The 27,293-nt window shown below is 44.3% G+C and overlaps 1 protein-coding gene across 1 annotated transcript in view; it reads right to left on the reverse strand.

The window, feature by feature from the left end:
* Positions 1 to 11,076: 11,076 nt before the first annotated feature.
* The window catches only part of calm3a (calmodulin 3a (phosphorylase kinase, delta)), an 18,838-nt gene continuing 2,621 nt past the window's right edge, over positions 11,077 to 27,293 (reverse strand). Inside the window, exons 2-6 of the mRNA XM_080544883.1 lie at positions 19,474 to 19,504; positions 18,189 to 18,332; positions 15,643 to 15,749; positions 13,935 to 14,070; positions 11,077 to 12,916 (exon numbers count right to left, since the gene is read on the reverse strand). Coding sequence (XP_080401009.1) covers positions 12,888 to 12,916; positions 13,935 to 14,070; positions 15,643 to 15,749; positions 18,189 to 18,332; positions 19,474 to 19,504 — 447 coding nt within the window. The 3' untranslated portion in view covers positions 11,077 to 12,887. The remainder of the gene's footprint in view (positions 12,917 to 13,934; positions 14,071 to 15,642; positions 15,750 to 18,188; positions 18,333 to 19,473; positions 19,505 to 27,293) is intronic.

Genomic DNA, 27,293 nt, shown 5'->3' on the forward strand with positions numbered 1-27,293 from the left:
TAATAATATGTATGTGAACAAGTCTAAAAGGATGAGCCAACAAATGTTTTGTTTCCAAGCCAGATCTATTATAATTCCTGGTAATAAGACTCCCTCAAGGGGATTCCCTGTATAACAACATGGACTTCCCGTAAGAGTCGACAGAGAAACAGAGAAACAGGCGCTTTTACACTCTTTCCTCACCATCGTTCTGGACATTCCTTAGTCAAGCAGACTCATAACCAGAGTGAATTACACTTTATTGTTTTTTGTATGGCAATTAAACGCACTTAACTGAAATACATGGAAATGTGCACACACATACAGGCACACAGCATCACTTAGGGTACGAACACTTTACCCGGCTGCCCTCGAAAAGGCGGTACAGGACCATGGCCGCAAGGACAAACAGACTGAAGAACAGCTTCTACCCCAGGGCCATCCAGGCCCTGAACACAGCAAAGACCTAGGTTCTGGGCCCTGGACAGTCTGGACGGATTGTTGGCAGCTGCTGGACTGAAAAAATCAGGTGTAGTGCTGAGGCACAAACATGTACATTTCAAGCCTGCAAACTGCGACACTTTAAATAAATGTGCAATAACACTATTGTGCAATATGACAACCCTAGTCGTCTATCTGTACAGTATAGTACAGTGGATAGTGTACATAGCCTTTATTTATGTAAACCAGCTCCTTCCCTTCTTGTCTTGTCCTTTTTTTTTTTTCTTTTTTTTTTTTTTTTCTTTCCTAACACCAGGGGAGCCACCCCTCCTAAATGTCGTTGTTTGGTACCTGTACTGTAGCAATGACAATAAAGACCATTCATTCATTCATACACTACTGCAATATCATTCTTATGCTTCTCCTGACTGCTGTAAAATCCACCTCTTAAGCAGTTTGTTCTATACTGCAAGGGCGATATCAGGACAACAAGAGGGGACAGCTCAGCACAGTTTAGGTCCACCAAATTTGGACAGACAGTTTTCTCAATCTGGATTATAGAACACCCTGCCAACTAGTGTGAGCGACTGCAGTACCTTTGCTAGCTTCAAGGCAACCTAAAAAAGGCAAACCAACCCTGTGAACATTATATGATTATAATTATAAGATAAGATATTATATTATAAGATATTCCGATTCCAACTGTCAGATAGAATGATGGGACATTTAAACATTGTATTATACTGTCTATTCTATATATTTGTAAGTAACATAATTATATATTTTTGTTTACAGTGCGTTATATTGTAGTATTAAATTGACCTATTGTTGTTTATTGTCTAGCAAGTTTTCATTATTGAAAAGTATGTTTCGTTGAGACTATCAAGACGTCTCTTTGGTCCTCATGTTGACAGACACAAACAGCAGACTGACTCCAACGGCAAATGAAAAGCCTAGACATTCATTTACATTTACATTTTTGGCATTTAGCAGACGCCTTATTCCAAAGCGACTTACAACAGATACATTTGACTAAGCAAGTGAATCATCAATCCACTAGTCGTAGCAGGAAGAGTAATCCAGCTCAGGCCCGGGGCCATTGGCAGTCTCTGTGATAGAAGGAATTCTATCTATTTTTTATTATATAGACACTGGAGAAACAGAGAAACAGTACAAGGGGGGCAATAGAAGTTTTTAGGGGACACAGTAAAGGGGAAAAAGTGGGTGTCTTCAGGAGACGCAGTGCTGGGGGGGGGGGGGCAGCTCTCTGCACAGATGATGTGACGACACATACCTGACTAACCAGAAACACCTGTCCTGTCAAGCCAATTCTCCAACACCTCTGGTGCCCTGGGGGACGATGTATCAAAGGGTTGTAATTTCTAAATTGTGAAACCAAATCTGAATTACGGCACCCGTCATAATCCTTTGACCTATCCTGTGTTTTCATGTGTGAATGAATGAATGAATGATCTTTATTGTCATTGTAACAGGTACAACGCAATTGAAAGCCCTAGGTACTAACAAACAAACACAGTCCTAAGATAATAAAAAAACAAGAATGAGACATAAATAGAGGGGATATAAATAGGGGGATAAGTGATCGGTAGACATCTGAGAATGTATCTATTATGTGAACTTCTATACTTATATACACTATGGCCTATTCACAGGGGGGTATATAGACAGGGGGGAGTTAGCATGTAACTGTGTACTTTTATAAACATATAAACATATGGACTAGTACACTTATATACAGTATATGAACCCTAACACAAGAATGTAAACATATTAACATTGCAGTATTCCCATGGTTATTGCACAGTAGTTTCTCGTATTGCACAGCGGGGGGGGGGGAGGGTTACAGAGGGGATTTTTTTGTTTTGTTTTGCTAGATCTTAGCCGAGTTCAGTGCACTTATGGCCCTGGGGAAGAAACTGAACTTGAGTCTGTTAGTCCGGGTGTACAGGGGATGGAGAGGAGAGGAGAGGAGAGGAGAGGAGAGAGGATGGAGAGGAGAGGAGAGGAGAGGAGAGGAGAGGAGAGGAGAGGATGGAGAGGAGAGGAGAGGAGGAGAGGAGGGGAGAGGAGAGGAGGGGAGGGGAGGGGAGAGGAGAGGAGAGGAGAGGAGAGGAGAGGAGGGGAGAGGAGAGGAGAGGAGAGGAGAGGAGAGGATGGAGAGGAGAGGAGAGGAGAGGAGAGGAGAGGATGGAGAGGAGCGGAGAGGATGGAGAGGAGAGGAGACGAGAGGAGAGGATGGAGAGGAGAGGAGAGGAGAGGAGAGGAGAGGATGGAGAGGAGAGGAGAGGATGGAGAGGAGAGGAGAGGAGAGGATGGAGAGGAGAGGAGAGGATGGAGAGGAGAGGAGAGGAGAGGATGGAGAGGAGAGGAGAGGAAGGAGAGGATGGAGAGGAGAGGAGAGGAGAGGAGAGGAGAGGATGGAGAGGAGAGGATGGAGAGGAGAGGAGAGAGGATGGAGAGGAGAGGAGAGGAGAGGAGAGGATGGAGAGGAGAGGAGAGGAGAAGAGAGGAGAGGAGAGGAGAGGAGAGGAGAGGAGAGGAGGAGAGGAGAGGAGAGGAGGGGAGGGGAGGGGAGGGGAGAGGAGAGGAGAGGAGGGGAGAGGAGAGGAGAGGAGAGGATGGAGAGGAGAGGAGAGGAGAGGATGGAGAGGAGAGGGGAGGAGACGAGAGGAGAAGAGAGGAGAGGAGAGGAGAGGAGAGGAGAGGATGGAGAGGAGAGGATGGAGAGGAGAGGAGAGGAGAGGAGACGAAGGAGAGGAGAGGAGAGGATGGAGAGGAGAGGAGAGGAGAGGATGGAGAGGAGAGGAGAGGAGAGGAGAGGATGGAGAGGAGAGGAGAGGATGGAGAGGAGAGGAGAGGAGAGGAGAGGCGAGGCGAGGAGAGGATGGAGAGGAGAGGAGAGGAGAGGATGGAGAGGAGAGGAGAGGAGAGGAGAGGAGAGGAGAGGAGAGGAGAGGAGAGGAGAGGAGAGGAGAGGAGAGGATGGAGAGGAGAGGAGAGGAGAGGAGAGGAGAGGCGAGGAGAGGAGAGGATGGAGAGGAGGCTAAGAGAGGAAGACTATTTGGGACGCAGCCCGACAGTCCAAACTTGGCCCTGCTTCCTGTCTGTTCAGCCGCCCAGAAACATATGTCTCTGATTCTCTCTGATTCATCGGAAGATCTCGACAATGATGGATCCTTATCTGGACCACAGTGCTAATGAGAGCCAGTGCTCCTGGACCACAACAAGGTCCTAATTAAAAGTCCTCCTTGATTAACTAGAGGGAAATAGACTGGAGGAACAGAAGAGGGATTGATGAACTGTTATCAGTATATCAGTTATCAGTATATCTGCACGCACATAGAATCAGATAAGTATTTCTCTCTCTCATCTGTTACTGTAGTCGCTTTCTGTTTCCCGACAGAGTGGTTTTCAGACTTTAGCTACAGTTGTTTTTTTGTTTTGTTTTTGCCTTTATTTAACCCAGGGTCGGTCCCATTGAGACACAATGATCTCTTTTTCAAGGGAAGCCTGGCCAAGACAGCCAAAACAAACAGCACAATTACACAATAAAACAACACCAGATCAACAACAAAAAATAGACTAAATACAATCTGATCAGAGCAATAGGATAAAATAATGGGACTTTCATATAAAATATAAAATATAAAACAAGCAAGAACGATATGAATAAATAGAATCAAATAATGGGACTTTCATACAAAACAGGGGCAAGAACGATACGAGGCTGATTCCAAGGTTTTTAAATGTTCCAAGAGAAATTAGTTATTTCGGGTTCAGAGTGCTCTGTAGTGAATTCCAGGCAGCGGGCGCAAAGTGCATGAAGGAGGGCTTGCTGAATTCAGTTTGGACTTTGGGGACGTTTAGCAGATAACAGTCGTTGGAGCGTAAGGAGTAAGTACTCTGGGTTCTTGAAATATAACCATTTAAATATTGGGGAAGTAGGCCTAAAATGGCTTTATATATGAAGTCAGAAGTTTACATACACCTTAGACAAATACATTTAAACTCAACAGCTGATAGATGCTAAATGTGTCTAACAGATATAGATGATATAGACAGGGTTCCCACACTGGTCTTAAAAAGCCTTTAAGTCTCAAATCCACCAATCCAATTTATAAGGCCTAAAAAGGTCTCAAATGTCAGTTATACGGTCTAAAAATGAGGTGCTAGGTCTTAAAAATGTGATCCTGTAAGGAAATCAGTCCGACCACATCTATTTAAGCGGAAATGTTCAATGTCCCAATGATGTATTTCTGTTAGAGCATATTGGATGACTGTCATTCATATTCCATTCAACTCAATGTAACATTGATATACAGGTACATTCATACCCAGGCCTGGCATGGATGATAGTCCAAATTTGCCCATTAAAGTTTATAACGCAGGTGCACAGGAGGAGAGATTTGGAGGTTTGGTGTCACCAAGGTGACAGTGAGACATTCAATACCGCCTCTCACACTCTTGCCCTCTATTCCTTCCTCAAATCCACACTTGCTCTCCTCCTCTCACTTTTTCTGGGCGCCTAACTTCAGTGCACAACAGCTGTCTGTGACCACCAGCCACAAAAACCTAGCCAGTCCAAAACCTTCATCATACCATCACCGCTAAGATAAGTAGCACACAGCCGACATGGTTGTCACCATAATTACTGTGTAAGTTTATGGAAGGTGAGAGCCATGAGCCTCCTAATTACATACAAATCACAAAATGGTCTTGGACCAAAATACATATTCAGATCTCCTCCCACCCTATATTCCAGCAAGGTCCCTAAGGTCAGCTGAGACTAATCAGCGAATAATTCCAAGAGTAAAAACAAAACACGGTGCAGCAGCTTTCTATCAATGTCTTTTTTATTACTATTGTCTTATTAAATGTCTATTTACTTCTTATATTTGCTTTTATTCATTGTAATTTGTATTTTCTTACTATGCTGCTCTTTTTAAATAATGTATGTAAAGCACTTTGAAATGCCCCTGTTGTATGAAATGTGTTATACAAATAAACTTGCCTTGCCTCATATTGAAGTCAGTGTAGCCAGAGGAGGATGGAAGAAATAGCTTTTCTTCCAACTCCACCATGGTGCTAACATGAGTAGGATGGTCCTCCTACTGCAGTATGTGAACACCATTAACCTTTCTAAAGGTCTGAGTGGGGGAGGATATAGTGAAGGGAGAAGAACCAGATGTTTCCACCTCTGCATGCATAATGCAGATGGTAATAACCTAACGTCATTGAGAGACTACGCTTTCCTCGTTCGGGAAACTTGAGAAAATCCTTTGCAGAAGGTAGAGCTACAAACACGTGGATCTCTGTCACTACCTCAATGGTAAATGGACTGACTTATATAGCGTCTTTATCCAAAGCGCTTTACAATGGCCTCTCATTCACCCATTCACACATTCACACACCAATGGCGGCAAGCTACCATGCAAGGCGCAACAGCAATTGGTCTCATTCAGAGCAATTTGGTGTTCAGTGACTTGCCCAAGGACACCTTGACACGTGGCCAGCCGGGGCTCGAACCACCGATCTGCCAACCTTGCAATCAATAGACGGCGACTCTACCTCCTGCGCCACAGCCGCAATTCTACCTCAGTTCTAGAGCTGCAGACATGGGTTGAAAAGTATTGGAACAATAATAATAATGATCAAGAAAATAATAATCTTCATTCAGCTTTCTTGCCGCAAAACCCTGACAAGCAAACTTAATCAACCAAGTATGAGAAAGTATTTCAAAAGGTATTCTGCAGTTCTGCTGGGCATTTTGGTGTAATGACACAGCGCCATCTAGTGGCTGTGTGAGACTACAACTGTAGCATAAACCTCTGTCACATTGTAGACTAGGTACAATAGCCCTGTCTCAGATATAGTAAGTAAGTAAGTAAGTAAAGCTTTATTTATATAGCACCTTTCATACAATACATGCAGCTCAAAGTGCTTTACAACAGGAACAAGAACATAAAGTGAATATAAAAACATATATAAACATAGAATGAATATAAAAGCAGGGGAAAACAGTAAAAAGAAAAGGTAAAGATAAAATACAATACAAATAAATGTAAAAAAAGGGGAAACAATGTACAACCTCTGCCTTAACGCTTAGTAACCGCTATCCATCTTCTCATCAGCAGAATACCTTTCCCTTTCATCTCCCTACCTTACACAGTCTTTCTGTACTTCTCACTGGCTTTCAAGTTCAAGTTCATAGTGTTTGTTGTCCTAGCCAAGAGGTTCATGTTCTACACAACCACCACAAACCATAAGAACAGACAAAGTCAAGACAGAGTCAAAGGCTGTTTAGATAGCTAGCTTTCCTACTGGGTGAGATTCTTCCTCGGTTTCCTAATTAATTTACCTGAGCTACTTTGCTGTAACCAGGGTTCCTACAAGTTTCAACAAGTCACATTTAAGACCTTTTTAGACCTCTTTGGATAGAATTTTAGACCTATTCGCGTCACCATATGACAGCTTTTTGTCATCCTCGAGGTGATGAAATTAGGGATTTCACTGCCATCCAGACAAAAAAGGAAGCGAATTGGACCACATTTTTAGACCGAATAACTGAAATGTAAGACCTTTGTAGGCCTTATAAATCGGATTGCTGGATTTTAGACTTTAAGGCTTTTTAAGACCAACGCGGGAACCCTGTGTAACACACACAATTAGCCTACCAACACCCAATCATGTCCACACCGTTGGCCACTCCCCTTCCATAGATGAATCATGAATGGGCCTTGGGAGCGTTTCCAGTGGTAGGGGTGAAAGGTTGTGGCCCTGACTGGCCTGGATTACCGGAGGCTCCCGTGGCAATCCCATGAGCCACCAAATATAGCGTGACTCTGCCAGGGATAGCTCCTCTTATGGAGGCCGGGGGTGACCTCCTCTGACCCCATCTGAGAGGCCGTCTAGTACGGGATGGGATTACCCAGGGCAACGAGTTTACCACTGGAACAGCCCTGCCTTTTTACCTACTAAGAGAGCCGCCTCTTTACAATGCTCAAGCTGCTACTTACACACAACGACCACTAGTTGGCCGCTTGTAAATTAGCCTGCTTACTACACAGACACACACAAAACAGCAAAATAGATTCATACTAGCTTATCCTGATGTGATTTTGAAAATATAAGGATACTGGGTGGTAGAACGCACATATCTAGGAAAAGTCATGAAAGGAGGGTCCTGAAATTTGATCGAGTGCAAAGATAGAACATTTTTATTTTACTCAAATGACCCCTCATGGCTGTTCTAGTGTTAAATTGACTCCATCTATGGAGTTGCGAGCACAGGGGCCTAGTCAGGAGGTTGTACTGTTACTGAACATTCAAACTGCACATTTCTATGTAGCAATGGGTGTCGGTCATGTGGATGAGGGAGTTGCATTTCTATCTGCAACTATCAGAACAAGTTATTTTTCCTGAGTGGGGCAGTCCCACTCATATTTTTCATTTTGTTGGACAGATGTAGTGAAGTCAGACAGGAAAGTAAGGAGGAGAAGGGAGAGAGAGAGGGCATGTCAGCAGGGCATGGGCCGGATACGAACCCATGCCGACATGGACATATGTGTGCACTGTAGATCGCGCTGCTAGACCACTGGACCACCCCAGGCCACATCTGAACAATTCTTACCAAGGTAGACTCAGTTATATCACATGGCCATGAACTAGCAGGGATGACTACGGGCAGATAACTAGGGGAATTAAAGGCAGTTATCTACGCAGCCTTTGAGTCACACAGCAATCACGTTGTGCTGCCGTGCTTGGGTCTTGCAATTTCTTCATATTCACCATATTTCCATTGCAGCTCTTCACATGCAATTTAAACCAGACATTGGTCAATAACAACTCAATAAAACTACACAGCTAAAGAAATGGGAACATTCCGATCCATAAAAAAAAGCGATTATGCAATAAAGTGGAATGACACAGGAAAAAAAGTATTGAAAACAATAAGAAAAAGCACTAAATCCACTACCCTCTCCCCTCCCCTTCCCATGTGTCCCCAGCACTACCTTAATTAGGCCCCTATACTTTATTTTATACTACTCAATCTTTTCAGTTTGTAAAGCGTTTTTGAGTGTCTAGAAAAGCGCTACATAAGTCTAATGTATTATTATTATTATTATTATTATTATTATTAAACCAGCATATGCCACTAATGAGTTCTCCTACCTGTGCTGATTAGAATCAGCTGGGTTAGTGCATGTTGGTGGGTAAGTACTTCCACTGTTTGAAAAAGGGTTTCCCACCTCTGAATGCAAGTAAACAAATCATTTGTCACCAAGCTTTCCTGCAATAAACATTTCATGATGGGCAGAGGCAAAGAGCTCTCCCAAGACCTTTGCAACCAGATTGTTCAGCAGCGTAGTAATGGCACTGGTTACTGATGGATTTCTCAACTCGTCCTAAATGTTCCTTTAAGCACCATTGTGGCCATTATCTGCAAGTGGAAGGAACATCACCCGGCCACGCACAGGAGCTCCTCGCAAGATTTTTTACCAGGTAGACCCCCCCAGGTAGTCACCCCCCAAACTTCAGCCCGTTCACTCCGCTCCTCCACCTCTGCTGGCCGACTGGCCCCACCACCTCTACACCAACACGGCAGTCATGCTGCCCGGTCACGTCTCTTCACAACACTGGCTCCCCGCTGGTGGAATGAGCTTCCCACGGCTGTCAGAACTGCAGAGTCACTACCCTTTTCCGTCGGAGACTGAAGACCTCCATCTCTTCAGGTTACACCTTAACTGCTCCTCCTGAGACATCCACTACCCCCCCGCACTGCGTCTCCTGAGACACCCGATTTTCCCCTTTACTGTGTCCCCTATGACTTCTACAGCCCCCCTTGTACTGTCTCTCTGTTAACCAGTGTCTATATATATATATATATATATATATATATATATATATATATATATATATAAATATATAAATAAATAAATAAAAACAACTTTTTCCTTCTATCACAGAGACTGCCAATGGCCCCGGGCCTGAGCTAGATTACTCTTCCTGCTACGACTGGTGGATTGATGATTCACTTGCTTAGTCAAATGTATCGATTGTAAGTCGCTTTGGAATAAGACGTCTGCTAAATGCCAAAAATGTAAATGTGGACAGAACGTTAGTCAGAAGAGTAGCCCAAAAGCCAAGGACCACTGGAGAAGATCTTCAGAAAGACCTGGAAGCAGCAGGTAGTCGTCACAAAGAAAACAACAGGCAATGCACTCCACGGCCACGGTCTTCACTCACAATCACCTGGGAAGACTCCATTACTGAAGAAAACTCTAGAGTCAATAAGTATTCACCCCTGACACTCCTGAAATGTGCTCAACGCAAAAATGTGATACGGTCTGGATGTCGGCAAGTCACACAAATGACCAAAAATAAGTGTTGAAGAACCCACTCAGCTTGTAAAAAAAATTTACATTTTAGGACGTGTTCAAAAGCAGGGATTGTGTGATCATCTTTTTACGTGAAGTTATGTTTTTAGCATGTTGATGTTCCATCAGCATACTCCGATGTGCTAAACATGCAGTTAGATGTTCATAGCGATGTTTCTTCTTAGCTGATAGCTATTAGCAGCTGTTTTGCAGCTGCCATCATTCAAATAAACTTATCTTACAATCTGCACTTTCATAATCCGGAAATCTGAAAATGACCTTGCCCTACTTGAGGACTTTTTCACCAGACCCCGTCACAAATGTAATCAACAAGTCAAGTTGAATTCAGTCCATCCATCCATATGTGACGGGGTGTATCTTTTCATGAATCACTCTCAGCTGGATGGCTCACGTTCATTTATTCTGTAGAAAACAGTGCATCAATTTCTGGACACGGGACTTGCAGGGTCATCGAGCTACATTCGCATCAGTGGTTAAGAATGAACTGAGGGAGATCACGTTACGTCCCGTGCAATTGCACTGTCCAGCTATATTTACACAGCATCCGGGTCACGGACACAGCATCCGGGTCACGGACACAGCATCCGGGTCACGGACACAGCATCCGGGTCACGGACACAGCATCCGGGTCACGGACACAGCATCCGGGTCACGGACACACCCCGGATATACCACGTCATTAAACCCCTAGAGGGCGCAGTTTATACCTATTTTAGCTATAATTGAACTTGACCTTTCTACTCCGTTACACATATATATATATATACCGGTATATATGTATATGTTACAGTACATGTGGGAAAACTAGGGTTAGGGGCTATGGTTAGGGTTAGGTGCTAGGGGGTTAGGGTTAGACATGCCAGCATGTACCAAGTCGATGTTTTATGTCCCCGGAAATGCCAACATAAACTGTTTTCCCACATGTACCGTTACGGTACATATATATGTGTGTGTGTGTGTGTGTGTGTTACGGTACATGTGGGAAAACGGTATCCTTATACAAAGACATTATGCCAGATCACTGACATCACTGATCAGTTTGCTACAAATGTTACAACTACATTTTTTACCAAATAAAATGAACAGATGACTGTATGCGGTACTGTATAAGGTGGGCCTAGGCCACAGCACCATGCAAACACTTGTTCTACAAATGCAACGTCACTCAATGTCAACAGAATACCCCCCCAAAAAACGTCTCTGAAAAGGCACAATAACACAAGACAGTGAATGAAGTTCAGTCGTTTTATTTATTAACGGAAAACATTAATATTTCACATCTTTAGACTTGCCGCTACCTCCAGAAGTTTAACAGTCCCTCACCATGTATTTTAAACACACCTGAATCACCTGAAGGGGTAGCCAATGAGAGCAGCTCAAAGACTTAAGAGAAGGCTACATTTAGAGTTCTGAGGAAGTTCAATGTTTCAGTACCTCTGCTCTTTTTACATCATCCGTTTGTAACATTCTAACCAACCCGATATATTCCATTGCTAAACCCCCAAATTCATCTCGATCTGAAACTCCTTTTCTTTCTCCTTTACTCACTTGGATTCTGTCACTCCCTGACAAAAGAAATATAGTTGTAGTTGTATATACGCTGTTCAGTAGAACAGTTAAGAAGCGGTGCACAGATACAAGTTTGGGTTACTTGACTACAAGGTGAGGATTGGACACGTCAACGGGAGCAAGAGACAAATGAGTTGTTCTAGCAAGAGCAATGTTTCAATTTATTGATTTTCTTTTACTTTAAACTATACAGTTTACCCCCTAAGTGCAAATATAGGCTTCACTGTATATTGTATATAAATATTTGTGTGTATATATATATGTGTATTTATAATATCTTTCTAATTTAATACGAGTCATCTTACAAGATGTTTGAGGCTTTGAGTATTATGGCACATTTCAAAACGAAGGATAAAACATGTCACAGGTCATACTAGATCAACAATAGGCGATGCAAAGTTAACGATACACTGATATATATATATACTTTGTGTGACTAAAGATTTAATTTATACATTAATATTTGCTAACATACATTTAAAAAGCATAACATTTATATTGGTATCAGAATATCTGTTATCTGCAGATTAAATATCTTTACAGCAAAGTGTTATCATCATAATCAACATCTTGAAGCTGTACAACTATAGGTACTCCTCCACCTTCGGGCCCGTGCTGCTATGAAATTAAAAGCCATGTTTTCAGAAACAAACAAAAGACAACAGCGCCGCCCAGACGAGAGAACGTAAAATAAAAACAAAACCAACTCTGCTCTTCAATCGAGTGCTCGCCAACGCTCCGGGACAGAAGAACGACAGAACGAACGCTCCTCAGACCTTCACCAACACAACAACTTCCTCCACTCAAAACTCTTTCATCAACCAATTAGAGACACGTACTTTACAAATATGATATATATATATATTATATAGTTATATATATTATATATATATTTATGTATATACCCTCCAGTGTGTACACAATCCACAATCTCCGTATGGGATCACAACCACCTCGTTGTCATGGTGACAGTTGCGTGTCACAAAAGGGGTGCACGCAAAGAATTTTGACCAAATTCAGTGTCGGAAATCAGCGGTCATTTTTGGAGTGGCACTGTCAAATTGTTTTTCAGGGCGTGCTATGACTTAAACAGTGTCTTCTCGAGGAGAAAGACGACAGCCATCTCAGCATGGGTTCCTATTCCTCTGCCCCGCCTTCAAGTTCCTCTTCCCTCAAATTTAGTCAAGATCTGGGAGACTCGCCCGCCTCTGTCTAGACTAGAGGAAGGGTCTCGGCCTTGTTAAACGCTCGGTCCACCGACTTCTATTGAGGTTCATCTGCAGTTGGTTGTTATGACAGATTACCTCAGAAGTACGGTGGAGTTTTTTGGGAACCACAATTACAGAACTTTGTACAATTGAAGATTGAATTTTTAGATTTTGGTTTTGATTATTGTTAGTTTTTTTTTCTTTTTCTTAAAGACAGAAGTGATCTCAGGAGGACAAGCAGATGTAAGAGAGAAACGTGTGAGAGCACGCTTCACTTGGCCGTCATCATCTGGACAAACTCTGCAAACGAAGAACAAAACAGGGAAAGGTTGTTAGGAAGCATCCACAACAGATGACATCTGGTACACAAGCAGGGTTCGACAGTAACGCTGTTTTAACTTGCCCGGAGCAAGGCGCGAGACTAGACTAGATGATCGTGAGTGAAGATATTATCAAAGCATACGGGTGATCGACAGGCGCGTACGCTTGTAATATCTTCACTCCACAATCATCTAGTCTGGTCTGGCGCCTGCGCCGTCTGTTGTTCTTCCTGCACACAGGTAAACATATCCAGGATCTAGCAGCGTCGTCGGGCTCACGCAAACAAACCCGGCGATTTTTTTTACTTGCTCCGGGCAAGTAAAAAAGCGTTACTGTCGAACCCTGACAGGTGACATCTGGTACACAAGTATTTACAACCAATGTGATGATAGCCACGAGTGATAAGTAAAATTAAGAATCCTAATGGCTTTTTAAGGTATATTCTGACCAATATGACCACGGAAAGTGGGATGACTTCAGAGATGTTTTAACTTCACCAGAGCAAGACACTTAGCTCGCTAGGGATTCTAGATGTTTCTGCACATGCCAACTGCGAAGCAAAGTAATGCGTCATAAAGGCTTTAATCAGTTAAGGATTAGCAAAACATTTTCTCTGCTGGTAATTGCCCCACTAATGTATGTCAGTGTCATCATCACTGAGTTGGTATGCAGATCTGTCGGGAAGCAGGTGGAAGCAATATGATGTAAGTCAAATGTAAGACCTGTTAGACCTCTTTGAATATAATTTTAGACCTTTGCGACACCAATAAGGGATTTCACTGCCATACAGACAAAAAAGGAAGCGAATTGGCATTTTTTGGGTTCCAGCTTGATTAATTTCCACGTAAATAGACGTGGTCGGACTGAATTTTTAGACCGAATAACTGAAGTGTAGGGCCTTTTTAGGCCTTGTAAGTCGGATTGCTGGATTTTAGACTTTAAGGCTTTTTACGACCAGCAAGGGAACCCTGAAGCAGAGAGGAGCAGAGCGTCTCACCCTCGTAGTTGACCTGCCCGTCCCCGTCGATGTCGGCCTCGCGGATCATCTCGTCCACCTCCTCGTCCGTCAGCTTCTCCCCCAGGTTGGTCATGACGTGCCGCAGCTCTGCTGCACTGATGTAGCCGTTACCGTCCTGCAGGGGGCGGCAGAGAGGACAGGTTTATCTGGGGGGGCTGGGGAGGCTAAAGCAGTGTTCTAGAATCCTGGGGCTGCAGACAGACCCACAGTATGGGCAGGCTTTCATTCTAGGCCCAGACTAACAAAACAGATTCAACCTGTCAACAGACTCAGGAAGAGGCACGTTTGCAACGGGCTGGAACCCATAGGGGAAAGAACCTCCCCAGTGGGCTGCCCCATGTCAGAGATACAAATGTAGGCTGTTGCACAAAACTGTCAAAAATACGCAACACAATAAGGAATCATGTTTGGTCAACACAAGGTGCGTTTCCGTAAAACATTCTGATTTCGAGGTGATTCGCATGAGAAATGTAATGGCTGGAAACGGCTTGATTCGCATAAACTCATAAAAATAATCACCTTTAATTCGCACAAAGTCGATACACTCGCTTGAGGTGGTTTTTGCCTTATGCGAATCTCCTCTGACTCACATCAAGTTTTATGGAAACAGGTCAACAGTCTTTGGCTGTTGTCTGGCTGTTGCCTGACTGTCTGTCTGTGTTGTCTGTTGCCTGACTGTTGAGTAGCATCCCAACCCCTCTCTGCAGCGAGCCCTGCTGGGTCTGACGGGTCTCCTGGCTCCAGAGCGTGGCCCGTGCGGTGCCTGTGCCAGACCCACAGATAATCACATCTCTGGGCAGTCTGGTCACCCAGCTTCTCATCTCTGGCTCTGCTCATGTGTGTCTATGTGTGTTATCTCTGGCTCTGCCAACCTCCAGAGCCATAGGGAGGTGACAAACTCAGCAGAGGAAAGCTGTGAACTCCCTGGCAGCCTAGCTGGCATAACAATGGTAAACAAACCATGGGAATGCCGTTGACATGGACTTCACCGAGGGGGTCTTTAATATTAAGGATGGACACACACACACACACACAGACTAAAATGGAGTTGTATTGTTCCAGACTGCGGGAAGCAACAAGCAATGTAAGCCCAGTCAATGAGCGCTCCCTGTTAGCTTGTGACATGTGACTATGCCACCGCAAAAAGCCCCCGCGGGTAACTTTACACTCCCCTCCCTGTCAACACACAAAGCCCTCCTCTCATCCTCTCAGCAACACAGAGAGACTGATGAGGCTGACCACAAACGTTGGATTACACAACAGTGGTGTTTTTTCATTTAACCTTTATTTAACCAGGCAGGCCAATAAGAACTAATTCTTATTGGCATTGGCAGCCTGGCAAAAGACAAAAGCCTCTTGGCGGGGGAGAGGCTGAAAAGAAATGACTTAGAACTTGGTGGAGAAACCCTTGTTGGCGAGCACGGAGGTCAAGCGTTTCTTGTAGCGTGTCAGGTAGAATAGTAAGGCGGTCTATTTAGAACAGTGCATCTCACTATTCTAAATAGAGTATATTTAGGAGGTGGCTCTGCGCCAATCTTACAGGCTAGCAACACACTACAACCTTCTGTTTGAGAGGGGGGGGTTACCTGTTTGACGATCAGTTCAGTGGTTGGGTGGGGAAGGGGGGGGTAGATCTGACCCTGGATCAGTGCTTGGGGGTAACTTCTACCCACGCCCACGTTCATACCTTGTCAAAGACTCTGAAGGCTTCTCTGATCTCTTCCTCGCTGTCTGTGTCCTTCATCTTCCTCGCCATCATGGTGAGGAACTCTGGGAAGTCGATCGTCCCGTTACCTGTAGACAAAAGGGAGAGTTGCTTTTTTTTCATCCACATACTTCCAACTAGAAACATGATTTCGAGAAGAAACGTTGTGTGTTTGCCGTCTATCTTTTGGTTGTGGAAATGGTTAAGACAGACAGATTGGGTTAAATGGTTAAGACAGACAGATTTGCTGGGTAGTTGAAGGAAAGTGATAGTTCGAAGGACCAATGGATACAAGATGGTCAGAGGGAAGCATATAGGCAGACAGATGAGAGGTTAGCTAGCGCGGGAACCCTGATACTATAAAACAATGACCCAAACCACACTGCCAAAGCATCTGGGTAGCTTTAAGTTAAATTGGAACGGTCTTGGATGGTCAAGTTAATCTTCAGATTTAAATCCAATTGACCATGCATTTCATTTACTGATAAGATTTCTGGCAAAAAGACCTCAAAACAAACAACTGCAGACGGCAGCAGTACAGGCCTGGCAGAGCATCACCAGAGAAGATATCTAGCATCTGGTGGGGTCAATGGGTCGCAGGGGACTTCAGGCGGTTATTGCATAAAATAAAGTGACTATGCATAAAAAGTGCTGTCATTTCTGAATGGTGGAACCAATATGTACACTAATAAAACCAGAAAAAATCTCTACCCAGGGTTCCCACACCTTCTGAAACATCAAATTCAAGCACCTTTCAAGACTCAATTCCCTCAAATTCAAGGACCCAACATGGCATAGTTTGAGACAGAACTAGTTGACTAGCTAAGTCAATTTCTTTTTCTCAAATTCACAAACTTTCAAGGATTTCAAGGACCCGTGGGAACCCTGTCTACCCTAAAAAATCTCTACTTTAACCTTGAGGTAGATATATATAGAGAGAGAGATTATGTGAGGTGGTGTGCTAGATGAGAGAAGGTCGTATGCAGCGCCCTGCTTAAGTAACGGGACAGTGAAGGAGTTGTTCCTTCTTTTGGCTCCACACTCCAAAAGTATGAGAGTTGAGATTCAAGTAGAGATTCTCAGCTTGTATCTTGTGAGTGTGTGTGTACATTCTGTCCCAACTGTAGCAAACAATTTAAAATGAATGAACCGTTTGTTTTCTTTTCTTTCTTTCTTTCTTTTTTCTGAACGCAGAGAAAGAAAAACAGTCAGTCAAAACACAGGAGGAGCCAAGACTTCAACTGCAATTGCTCAACTTCACACCTTTGTGGGCCAGTTTCACAGACAAAGGCCTAAAAGCCTAGTCCTGGACTAAAGAAGAAAAATCACACCTCCAGTGTAAAATCTCCATTGAAGATGCGTTTTAGTCCAGGCCTAGGCTAAAGACTTGTCTGTGAAACCAGCCCGGTGTCTACCAAGTTGAAGGTTTACCATCAGCAGACACTGGTCTAAGCTAGCCTCTAAGACTGAGGTGTACATACCTAAGCCTCCCCTGCCTCACACTGGTCTATCCTAGCCTCCATCCTATCTGACGATTGAAAACCCACTCAAGCAGTCCTGCTCTGTTTTCAGGTGTGCCAGCGATTGAGGATAGAACCAGTAGACGATAAACATACTGGTACCGAAGACATAGCATTGGCTTTGTTCTACCTCCGAACATTTCATACACAGGTACTGAACAACTCGTGTATGCCAAGAAATGGAGGGGGAATAGTTTGTTTTCCTGTGTGGCTTTCACATCAGCAGGCAAACAGTACTGCTTCATTCTTTTCCCCCAATAGCAGCTATTCTAAACATGACCGCTCAAAGAAGATGAGCAACAATGTTTTGGCTGAAGTGCAAAAGCTCCATAAACAGTTGTATCACTTGAAACGCAGCATCACTCATATGCTATTAGGTTGCTATTAGCACACACTTTTCCCCCCTTGCGCAGCAAAGTCAAAGGGTCGCAAAATGTGAACGGTCGCAGTCTGGAGCCCTGAATCAAGGAAACTGTTTTAAGATACATTACACATCTTTGGCATTGAGCAGACGCCTTATTCCAAAGCGACTTCCAATCAATACATTTGACTAAGCAAGTGAATCATCGATCCACCAGCCGTAGCAGGAAGAATATATAGACACTGGAGAAACAGAGAGACAGTACATGCGGGGCAATAGAAGTTTTAGGGGACACAGTAGAGGGGGAAAGCGGGTGTCTTCAGGAGACGCAGTGCTGGGGGGTAGTAGATGTCTCAGGAAGAGCAGTTAAGGTGTAACCTGAAGAGATGGAGGTCTTCAGTGCACTTGCATTTTGTATTGCACCTTGTTTACATAGAGGTGTGTGTGTCAGGCCCTTATACAGCCAGTATGTTTACATAGAGGTGTCTGTGTCAGTCTCTTATACAGCCAGTATGTTTACATAGAGTTGTGTGTGTCAGGCCCTTATACAGCCAGTATGTTTACATAGAGGTGTGTGTGTGTGTCAGCTCCTTACCATCAGATCCAGCCAGTATGTTTACATCGAGGTGTGTGTGGTGGTCTCTTACCGTCAGCGTCGACCTCGTTGATCATGTCCTGCAGCTCTGCCTCTGTGGGGTTCTGGCCCAGTGACCTCATCACGGTGCCCAGCTCCTTGGTGGTGATGGTGCCGTCTCCGTCCTTGTCGAACAGTGAGAACGCCTCCTTGAACTCTGATAAGACACACATGGGACAAGGCAGCGAGGCGTTAGAGTAGATTGTAGAAGATTGTAGATTCTAGAACTTTGTTGTCATTGCAGAGTAGTGCAAAGTACTAGACAACGAAATGCAGTTTAGCATCTATACTAACCAGAAGGGCAAATAGTGATATAAGAACTTGAAAAAAAGACATTAGCACAGATGCTATAGACAGCTACTGGTTGCAGTGTTTGTCAATGTCCAAACTGACACAACATGAGAAACCGACTGGCGAGGAGTAACGCTTTCCCGGAGCAAGTAAAACATCCGCCTGGTTTGTTTGCGCGAGCCCCACGACGCTGCTAGATCCTGGATATTTTTACCTGGCGCCTGCGCCGTCTGTTGTTCTTCCTGCACACAGGTAAACATATCCAGGATCCAGCAGCGTCGTAGGGCTCACGCAAACAAACCAGGCGAATGTTTTACTTGCTCCGGGCAAGCGTTACTGTCGAACCCTGACATGGTTTCACCATTTAGAAATGACAACCCAATATGTACAAATACCATCAAATAAAAGTTGATCATCTATACTTTAGCCTCACAGTAATCGATGTGAAATCGATCGAGTACTCAAAGAGAGAAAAATGCTTCACTGTTCCATTACGTATGCAGGCCACTGTATGCTGTGATTTGTCACAATTGCAAGCCAAATGGTTTTGATATAACTGTTTTATGCTGTAGTAGTGCTGTGATACGTCCAAATTGCAAGCCCTTGCATAAAACAGGTAGAATTGCGTAGAATTACTGAAGAGACTGTCTTTAGCTATAGCAACTGTGGCCAACTGTCAAGAGCTCTCTTGGTGAGTCTAAGTAGGCACACAACAGAATCATCACCTAGCAACTACACTTACTTTCTGATTTAAAAGCCTCTGATGTGGCCTGGGGTGGTCCAGTGGTCTAGCACCGCGATCTACAGTGCACACATGTGCCCATGTCGGCATGGGTTAGAATCCGGCCCATGCCCTGCTGACATGCCCTCTTTCTCTCTCCCTTCTCCTCCTTACTTTCCTGTCTGACTTCACTACATCTGTCCAACAAAATGAAAAATATGAGTGGGACTGCCCCACTCAGGAAAAATAACTTCTGATGTCTTTGCCATTTTGGGTTAGTACTCACCAGCAATCTGCTCTTCGGTCAGTTGGTCTGCCTGTAGGAGACGAGAGAGAGGACGAGAGTGAGTTCTGGGGTAACCGTTCAGTCTGAGATGTAAACCAGGGTTCCCACACCTTCTGAAACATCACATTCAAGCACCTTTCAAGGACTTTCAAGACTCAATTCCCTCAAATTCAAGGACCCAACACGGCATAGTTTGAGACAGATCTAGATGACAATTTATATAATAGGAAGGAACTATCCGCTCACAGACAACAATTAAAAAGAGAAGCTTGATCGTCTGGTATCTCCTTGACACCTTTTGAACACACTTGTTTCTTCAGGCTTCATGCAGAAGCACAACATGCCCTTCAAACTGCAGAGCATTATTTAATGTAATGCATGACAATTATTATTATCGACTAGGGCTGTTACGATTATTCGACGTCGTCGACGTCATCGACTACGTCAATACGTCGGTTAGCGTAATATGCGTCGGTTAGTCGTAAAGAAACAAAATGGCGATTTTTTTTTTTTTTTTTTTTTTTTAAACCTTTATTTTACCAGGCGAGACAATTAAGTGTATGAGTGAAAAATGGATAGCTACTAGCTAATGTTACACAAGCAATGTAGCTCACCACAGTTCGTATGTCTTGTCTTCTGGTGTTAGTAACGTTAGCTATGTAGCTGGCTAGCTACGGTAGCCTATTGTCATTGTGGTGCGAGCACCTACTGTACGTTATCTAGCTCGTAGCTCGCATGCTACGTTAGCATCAATTTAGCTAATCATAACATAGCAGCGAGAGTAATGTTAGCTAGCTATGTGTTGTGGTGATGGACAGACTTCTAAATGGCCATGTTGGCATTCAAGTTGGCTAAACATAGCAGTGAGGTGGAGACAAATACGTTTTTTGTTTTGTTTTGTTTTTACAGTACAAAAATTATCGTTAGACTTATCGATAAATTAGTCGTTAGACTAATTGAAAAAATAATCGCTAGATTAATCGTTAGAAAAATAGTCGTTTGGGACAGCACTATTATCGACCAATGTGAAAAATATCTTGTGATAACATTTTGGACCATATAGCCCAGCCCTAATTGCAACAGGGAAACTTCTAAACCTGCTATAATAATTTCAAGGACTAAATTGAGAACATTTCAGATTTTAAGGTATTGGAGTACTTTGTGTGTCAAGTTCAAGTACTGTCTGTGAGCACCTGGTGCGAACACTAACATGAGTGAAAATGAGTTGACATGATTGACAGGGAGAGAGAGCACCTGCCCATCTCTGTGCTCCGAGGGGTCACTGATCAAAGATCACTTTAGCATTTCCCCCCCTAACAGTAAAGGTTAGGACCAGGCATAATAATCTAGGCTTGATTTGTACAGCACACATCACACAGGAATGCAATGCGCATACAAATAAAAGCAGTTAAGGCAAAACACAAGACAATACAGAGTAAAAAAAAAAGAATAAAATAATAAGAATAAAAAAATAAGTAAAAGAATAAAAAAAACTAAGTAGCCTAAATGGTTTTAATCTGATCCTAAAACAGTGGATGAGCCTAACCAGTACTTTAAATGGACTGACTTACACAGCGCCTTATTCCAAAACGCTTTTACAACGGCCTCTCATTCACCCATTCACACACACATTCACACACCAATGGTGGCAAGCTACCATGCAAGGTGCCGGCCCGCTCACTGGGAGCAATTTGAGGTGCAGTGTCTTGCCCAAGGACACTTCGACATGTGGCCAGTCGGGGCTCGAACCGCCGATCTGCCAACCTTGCGATCATTAGACGCCGACTCTACCTCCTGAGACACAGCCACAGTACTTTGAGGCCTCAATTCCTCTTCCTCCTCCCCACTGCGGAGGTCTTATCAGGCCTGTCTGAGTCAGTCAACAGGCCCAGCTCAACACACTCTGGGCTGAGGAGGTGTGATGAGGGACGGGTATAAATACCCACGTCGGCTATAATTAGCCAGGCAGTAACAGGGTCGCCAATGTAGCACACGTATTACCACCTCTGTGTGGTGTGGTTTTAACCAACGTGGGTATTTGACTCGTCCTATGTACACCAAGGTTTTGCTTGAGAGTGAGAGTGTGTCTGGTTGTGTGAGTGTGCGAATACTCCCATTGTTGTAATGGCAGGAATATCTAGCTAGGTGACCGGGCTTATCTCAGGGGACAGGTGACATGCAGTTTTATTTTACTTTTATTCTAGTACTACTTCCACCTGGTAACATGGCTAACCAGATTAGTATCGGACACTGACATTACCGGGGGGGGGGGGGGGGGTAGAGCCGCCGTCTAATGATCGCAAGGTTGGCAGATCGGCGGTTCGAGCCCCGGCTGGCCACATGTCGAAGTGTCCTTGGGCAAGACTGAACCCCAAATTGCTCCCAGTGAACAAGCCGGCGCCTTGCATGGCAGCTTGCCGCCATTGGTGTGTGAATGTGTGTGTGAATGTGTGTGTGAATGTGTGTGTGAATGGGTGAATGAGAGGCTGTTGTAAAGCGCTTATATTTGCTTTTTCTATTAATAGTGCGGTGGCTTAAGACCATATTTGAACATAATGGGGACGCGCCGGACAAAAGCACCAAATTTTTTCCATGTGCTCTACATCACCATAGCTTTCAATTTTTGGTGGGAGCCACTTCATCAAGATGGCCGATGGCGGCCATTTTGGATTTCCAAGGTGGCCGCCATGTAAAATCTATAAGTGCAAATATCTCGGCTTCCAAGCCACTTAGAAGGTCAATCTTGGTGTCAAAATATACATGTTCTGGGTCAGGGAATGCATTAAAGCTATTGAGAATATCATTATGTGATTTTCTTTTTTTGGACCACTGCACTGACTGAGGCTGGTATCGCATCCTCTGGCACAGCTGACTCTTTCCTCAAAGCATCCCACCTCACTAGGACAAGACATGCCCACCAAGTGAGCGCTCTGGCACTGGGGAAGCTGCAGCAGGATGCCTTCTTGGACATGGTGACTGAGGGACCACGTGATGAGAAGATCAAAGAAGCTTGGAGACAAGATATGATCACCAAGAGTCCAACATTCCAGTACTGGGATACCATCCTCAACTTGGAAATAATGGGTCTGATATTTGTACGTGTCCACAGAGAACAGGATTTCCCCCTCTATGTGGAGTCACTGAAGGCTCTCGTCCCATGGTTCTTCGCCCTTGATCACCAGAACTATGCCAGATGGATTCCTGTCCACATCCGCGACATGGAAAGCTTGCCCATGTCCATTCACAATGAATTTGAAGAACATGGTCACTGGGTTATTCCCAAGACCACAAACAGATTCTCAAGCATACCGATAGACCAGGCTCATGAGCAGAATAATGATCTGGTGAAGGGTTCTGGGGGTGCAGTGGGACTCACCGAGAATCCCTCTGCATTCAAGAAGTGGATGATCGCAGGGCCTGAACAAGCATGACTCCTAAAAGAGTTTGAGCAGGAGTTCAGAAGAAGGCAATAAACAACAACACCATGAAGAAGGAATGTCTACACAGAAGACATTCAAAGAACAAGCACTAGCTCTGGTGCACACCATCACTGGGATGAGCAATCCATTCCTAGATGATACCCCCGAGCTTCTAATGCTGGACACACGAAATATAACTGACGAGTCTGTGGTTAACACAGTCCGCAATGTGGAATCAGTGGGCAGAGATCAGTACAACAAGTACCATGAGAGAGTGATCAGGAACCGCACACACTCCATTCACGAGCCCATCAAAAATAACTCACTGCCTCTCTTCAGATGCCCAACACCCAAGACCAAGACCAAGCAGGCAGGGCAGACCTCAATGTTGAAGGATGATGTTGCACTCTTCTCCCAATTATATATAGCCATGCAACACAGAGAGGGTGACATGAGCACCTTTTTTAAGCACGAAAACCATCCATACCCTCCCTCCCTATCTGACAGAGGGAAACTACGCTTGGGAAAGAAGTCAGATCTGCTAATTGTTCTGACAGAGAAGACACAACAGGAACCTCCAGGTACTTTTTTTTTTTTTTACAAACAAGTTGTAATCAGTCAGTGGCATTAAGTAGTATCAGTAATAATCAGAAAAAAGTGCATATCATTCTCTTCAAGGTCTGTAGAGAGTCCTTATTTAAAGTTTGTTTTTCGTTTTTTAACTAACTTTCTTTTTTACCTCCAGGGACTTTTGATGTCAAAGTACTCGACGGTGCTGCTGTTGTGCACTTCCTGTCCACCACCAACATTACCACATTCGACGAATATGCCAGTTGTGTCTTTGTTCCCACCCACATCATGAAGCACTTGGAGACCTCTGCAAGAGTTGATGTGGTCTGGGATACTTACATCACCAGCAGCATAAAAGAGTCAACAAGGGAGAAGCAAGGCAAAGGGATACGACGGAAGGTGGCTGGTCAGAACAAGCTGCCAGGGAATTGGCCAGATTTCCTGCGTGACCCTATGAACAAGCAGGAACTCTTCACCTTCCTCTCCAGGAAGATTGCATCCATTGCCTGGCCAGATGGTAAGCAGGTCTTCATTACATCTGGCACCAGAGTGGTCGGCACAGACACCAGCCACTTCATACTGCCATGTAACCATGAAGAGGCCGACACCAGGATACTGATTCATCTGCTTGATGCCCTGGAGCATCGCTCTTCTACCTGCTTGGTACGCACTGTGGATACAGATGTTGTCGTTATCCTCATCGGCAAGTTCCATGCCCTGCCCTCCAAGTATCCAGCTGCAGACATCTGGGTCGCTTTTGGCACTGGCAAGAACTACAGATATCTTCATATCAATAACATCTGCCATACTCTGGGCAAAGGTAAGTCCACAGCACTTCCAGTCTTCCACTGTTTCACAGGCTGTGACACAACCTCAGCATTCTGTGGGAAGGGGAAGAAGTCAGCATTGGAGGCTTGGGAAGTCCTACCCCGAGGTCACCCAGGCCTTCAACTACATGGCAGCGAATCCGCACACTCCCGTGACCATAGATGCCCAGCAATTTCAACTTCTGGAGCGCTACACAATCGTCCTTTACGACAAGATGAGTGATGTGGAATCTATTAATGAAGCACGGAGAGAGTTGTTCTGCCAGAAGAACAGAACCATGGAACACATTCCACCAACACAAGATTCCCTTCTGCAGCACTTGAAGCGAGTTGCCTACCAGTCTGGGATCTGGGCAACATCTGAACTGGCTCAGCAGCCGACACCCAGTCCAGAAGGATGTGGATGGACATTGGATAGAGACAGCCAGGTCTGGCTTCCTGTGTGGAGCATTCTACCAATGGCTTTTGAAAGCTGCACTGAACTGGTCAAATGTGGCTGTAAAAGCGCAAGTGGCTGTGGTGCAAAGTGCTCATGCAAGAAAGCACACTGGAAATGCACAGAGCTTTGCAGTTGTAAATGTGACCGATAATTTGATGATATAAAATGCTTTGTTATGTTAAAAAGTGAAGCACATAAAGTTCAATTCAATTAATGCATGTTGTCCATTTTTCAATATACATGCCATTGAAAACATACATATTAATATATGTCCAGCTGCTTAGGAACCGAGTTGAAACTTATGGATACATTGCCAGAATGAACATATTTATTTGATCTCGGCACAAATAATCATCTAGTGATATTCTCAATAGCTTTAATGCATTCCTTGACCCAGAAAATGTATATTTTGACACCAAGATTGACCTTGTATGTGGCTTGGAAGCCGAGATATTTGCACTTATAGATTTTACATGGCGGCCACCTTGGAAATCCAAGATGGCCGCCATCGGCCATCTTGATGAAGTGGCTCCCACCAAAAATTGAAAGCTATGGTGATGTAGAGCACATGGAAAAAGTTTGGTGCTTTTGTCCGGCGCGTCCCCATTATTTTGCTAAGCTGCCGCACTATAAGTATTTGCTTTGTAATAGAAGTAAACAGCATTATTAAAGCCTCATCTCATTCATTCTATTTGACCTTTCCTGCACTAAATAAGCACAGACTCAAGTCAACAATTACCGTATTTGCACAGTGATAATTACCTTTGGAGTCGGATTCAATCAATATTAGATATATTCTGTTATCAAGCAAATATAGCCGAAAGTCTCTGCCAAACATAATTGAGGAAACAAATTTATTTTTTTATCTTTTGATTTTATCCCTTTTTCACCCAATTTAGTATCCAATTATACCCAACCTAGTGTCCAATTATCCCCTGTCGCCTATTGCGTAGGATCGGCCGCACGTGCACCCCGTGGCCGGCAGCCCAGATGAGAGAGCCGATAGACTAGCTACCGGCCCCTCGAGCCCAACACTGTTATTCCGGCACCAGACGGGGGCGGTGTTGCGCGACGGATCCTTATCTGGAAATAGCCTATACCACCCTCGGGAGCGGCCGTCCAATATGCTGCTCCCCGTGGGCCCCGGCCATATCCGGGTCTGGCGAGACCGGGTTTCGATCCCAGTCCCCAGTGGGCAGCTTGCACCAGAGACTGATGCTTAGACTGCTGCGCCACCGCGGGGCCGAGGAAACACATTTTAATATAAATCCCTCTACAGTTTTGGTGACCCTGACGTGACACTGGTTGTAAATTACTTTAAATCGATTCATTCATTCATGTTGAGTAGTAATAATAAAAAGACACAAAATAAATAAAAGAAAGTATAGGGGCCTAATGAAGGTAGTGCTGGGGACACATGGGAAGGGGAGAGGGGGGGAGAGGGTTAACTGGTGAAGGCGAGCTTGAAGAGGTGGGTTTTGAGGGCCTGTTTAAATGTTGGGAGGGTGTTGGCCTGTCTGATGTGGTTGTATGCCTGGCCACTGCCACTACTCTAGGAGATGAATTGAGGTAGTCGGTCTTCGTGTGTGTGTAGGTTTTCACGCTGTCTTCTGTGTGAACCACGATGATAGCGGGAAACGTGCCATGACTCTCACACTCCATTCATACCTCTCATGGTAGCGTGTCACTGAGCTAGAGTTATATACAGTACATACAGCAATGGGTTTTTAGAATTGAGTTGCTCAAAGTAGCCTACCTCTGAAATCAGCTCAAGGAAAGAGCTGTGTTACAAGGCATGTCTTTCACCCCTTCTCTTACATCTGGCAAGTGAGACGATACATCAGCCTACGACTTTTGATGGACAAGCTTAACTCATTTGGCCAACAATGCAACGGTTTAACTCTGTATGCTAGGATAATCTGCTAGAACGTCGCTTTGAATGGTTACTGAGAGAGATCTCTTGTTAACTGGTTATTTGTATAGGCTAATGGATGCCCAACTAATTTGACATTCAAAGAGTCTAGTGAGGCGCCTTCGCTAGTGGCCACAAGGTTTAAATGGACTGCACTTATATCGCGCCTTTATCCAAAGCGCCTTACAACGGCCTCTCATTCACACATTCACACACCAATAGCGGCAAGCTACCATGCAAGGCGCCGGCCCGCTCATTGGGAGCAATATGGGGTTCAGTGTCTAGGCCAAGGACACTTCGACACTTCAATCACTTGCATGAATGACTGTGTTTAAGAGATTGAAGAGAATGTTTTTTCTTCACAGATAATATTCCCTGTCTACTAAAAGGGCAACACGAGGGGGAAGTAGCCTACCTATTGGTGGTCACAACACGCAACACTCAACCAACAGGTGAGGTGGTGCAGGCTCTGTAAAGTCTAGCATCATGGCTCTGGGACATCTTTTTCCAAGACATGTTCTCAAAGTGTATGTACATACAATTATTATTTCCCCCAAGCTGGAGTTGTGCTTTAACAAACCCTGATTAACATCCCGAGGGTGACAATGCTCTCTCTGCTCCGTCTCTGTGAGAGGCAACACGCAGACTACAGA

Source organism: Nansenia antarctica (assembly GCF_963989245.1).
Source record: "Nansenia antarctica genome assembly, chromosome: 14".
In the NCBI taxonomy this organism is placed as follows: domain Eukaryota; kingdom Metazoa; phylum Chordata; class Actinopteri; order Argentiniformes; family Microstomatidae; genus Nansenia; species Nansenia antarctica.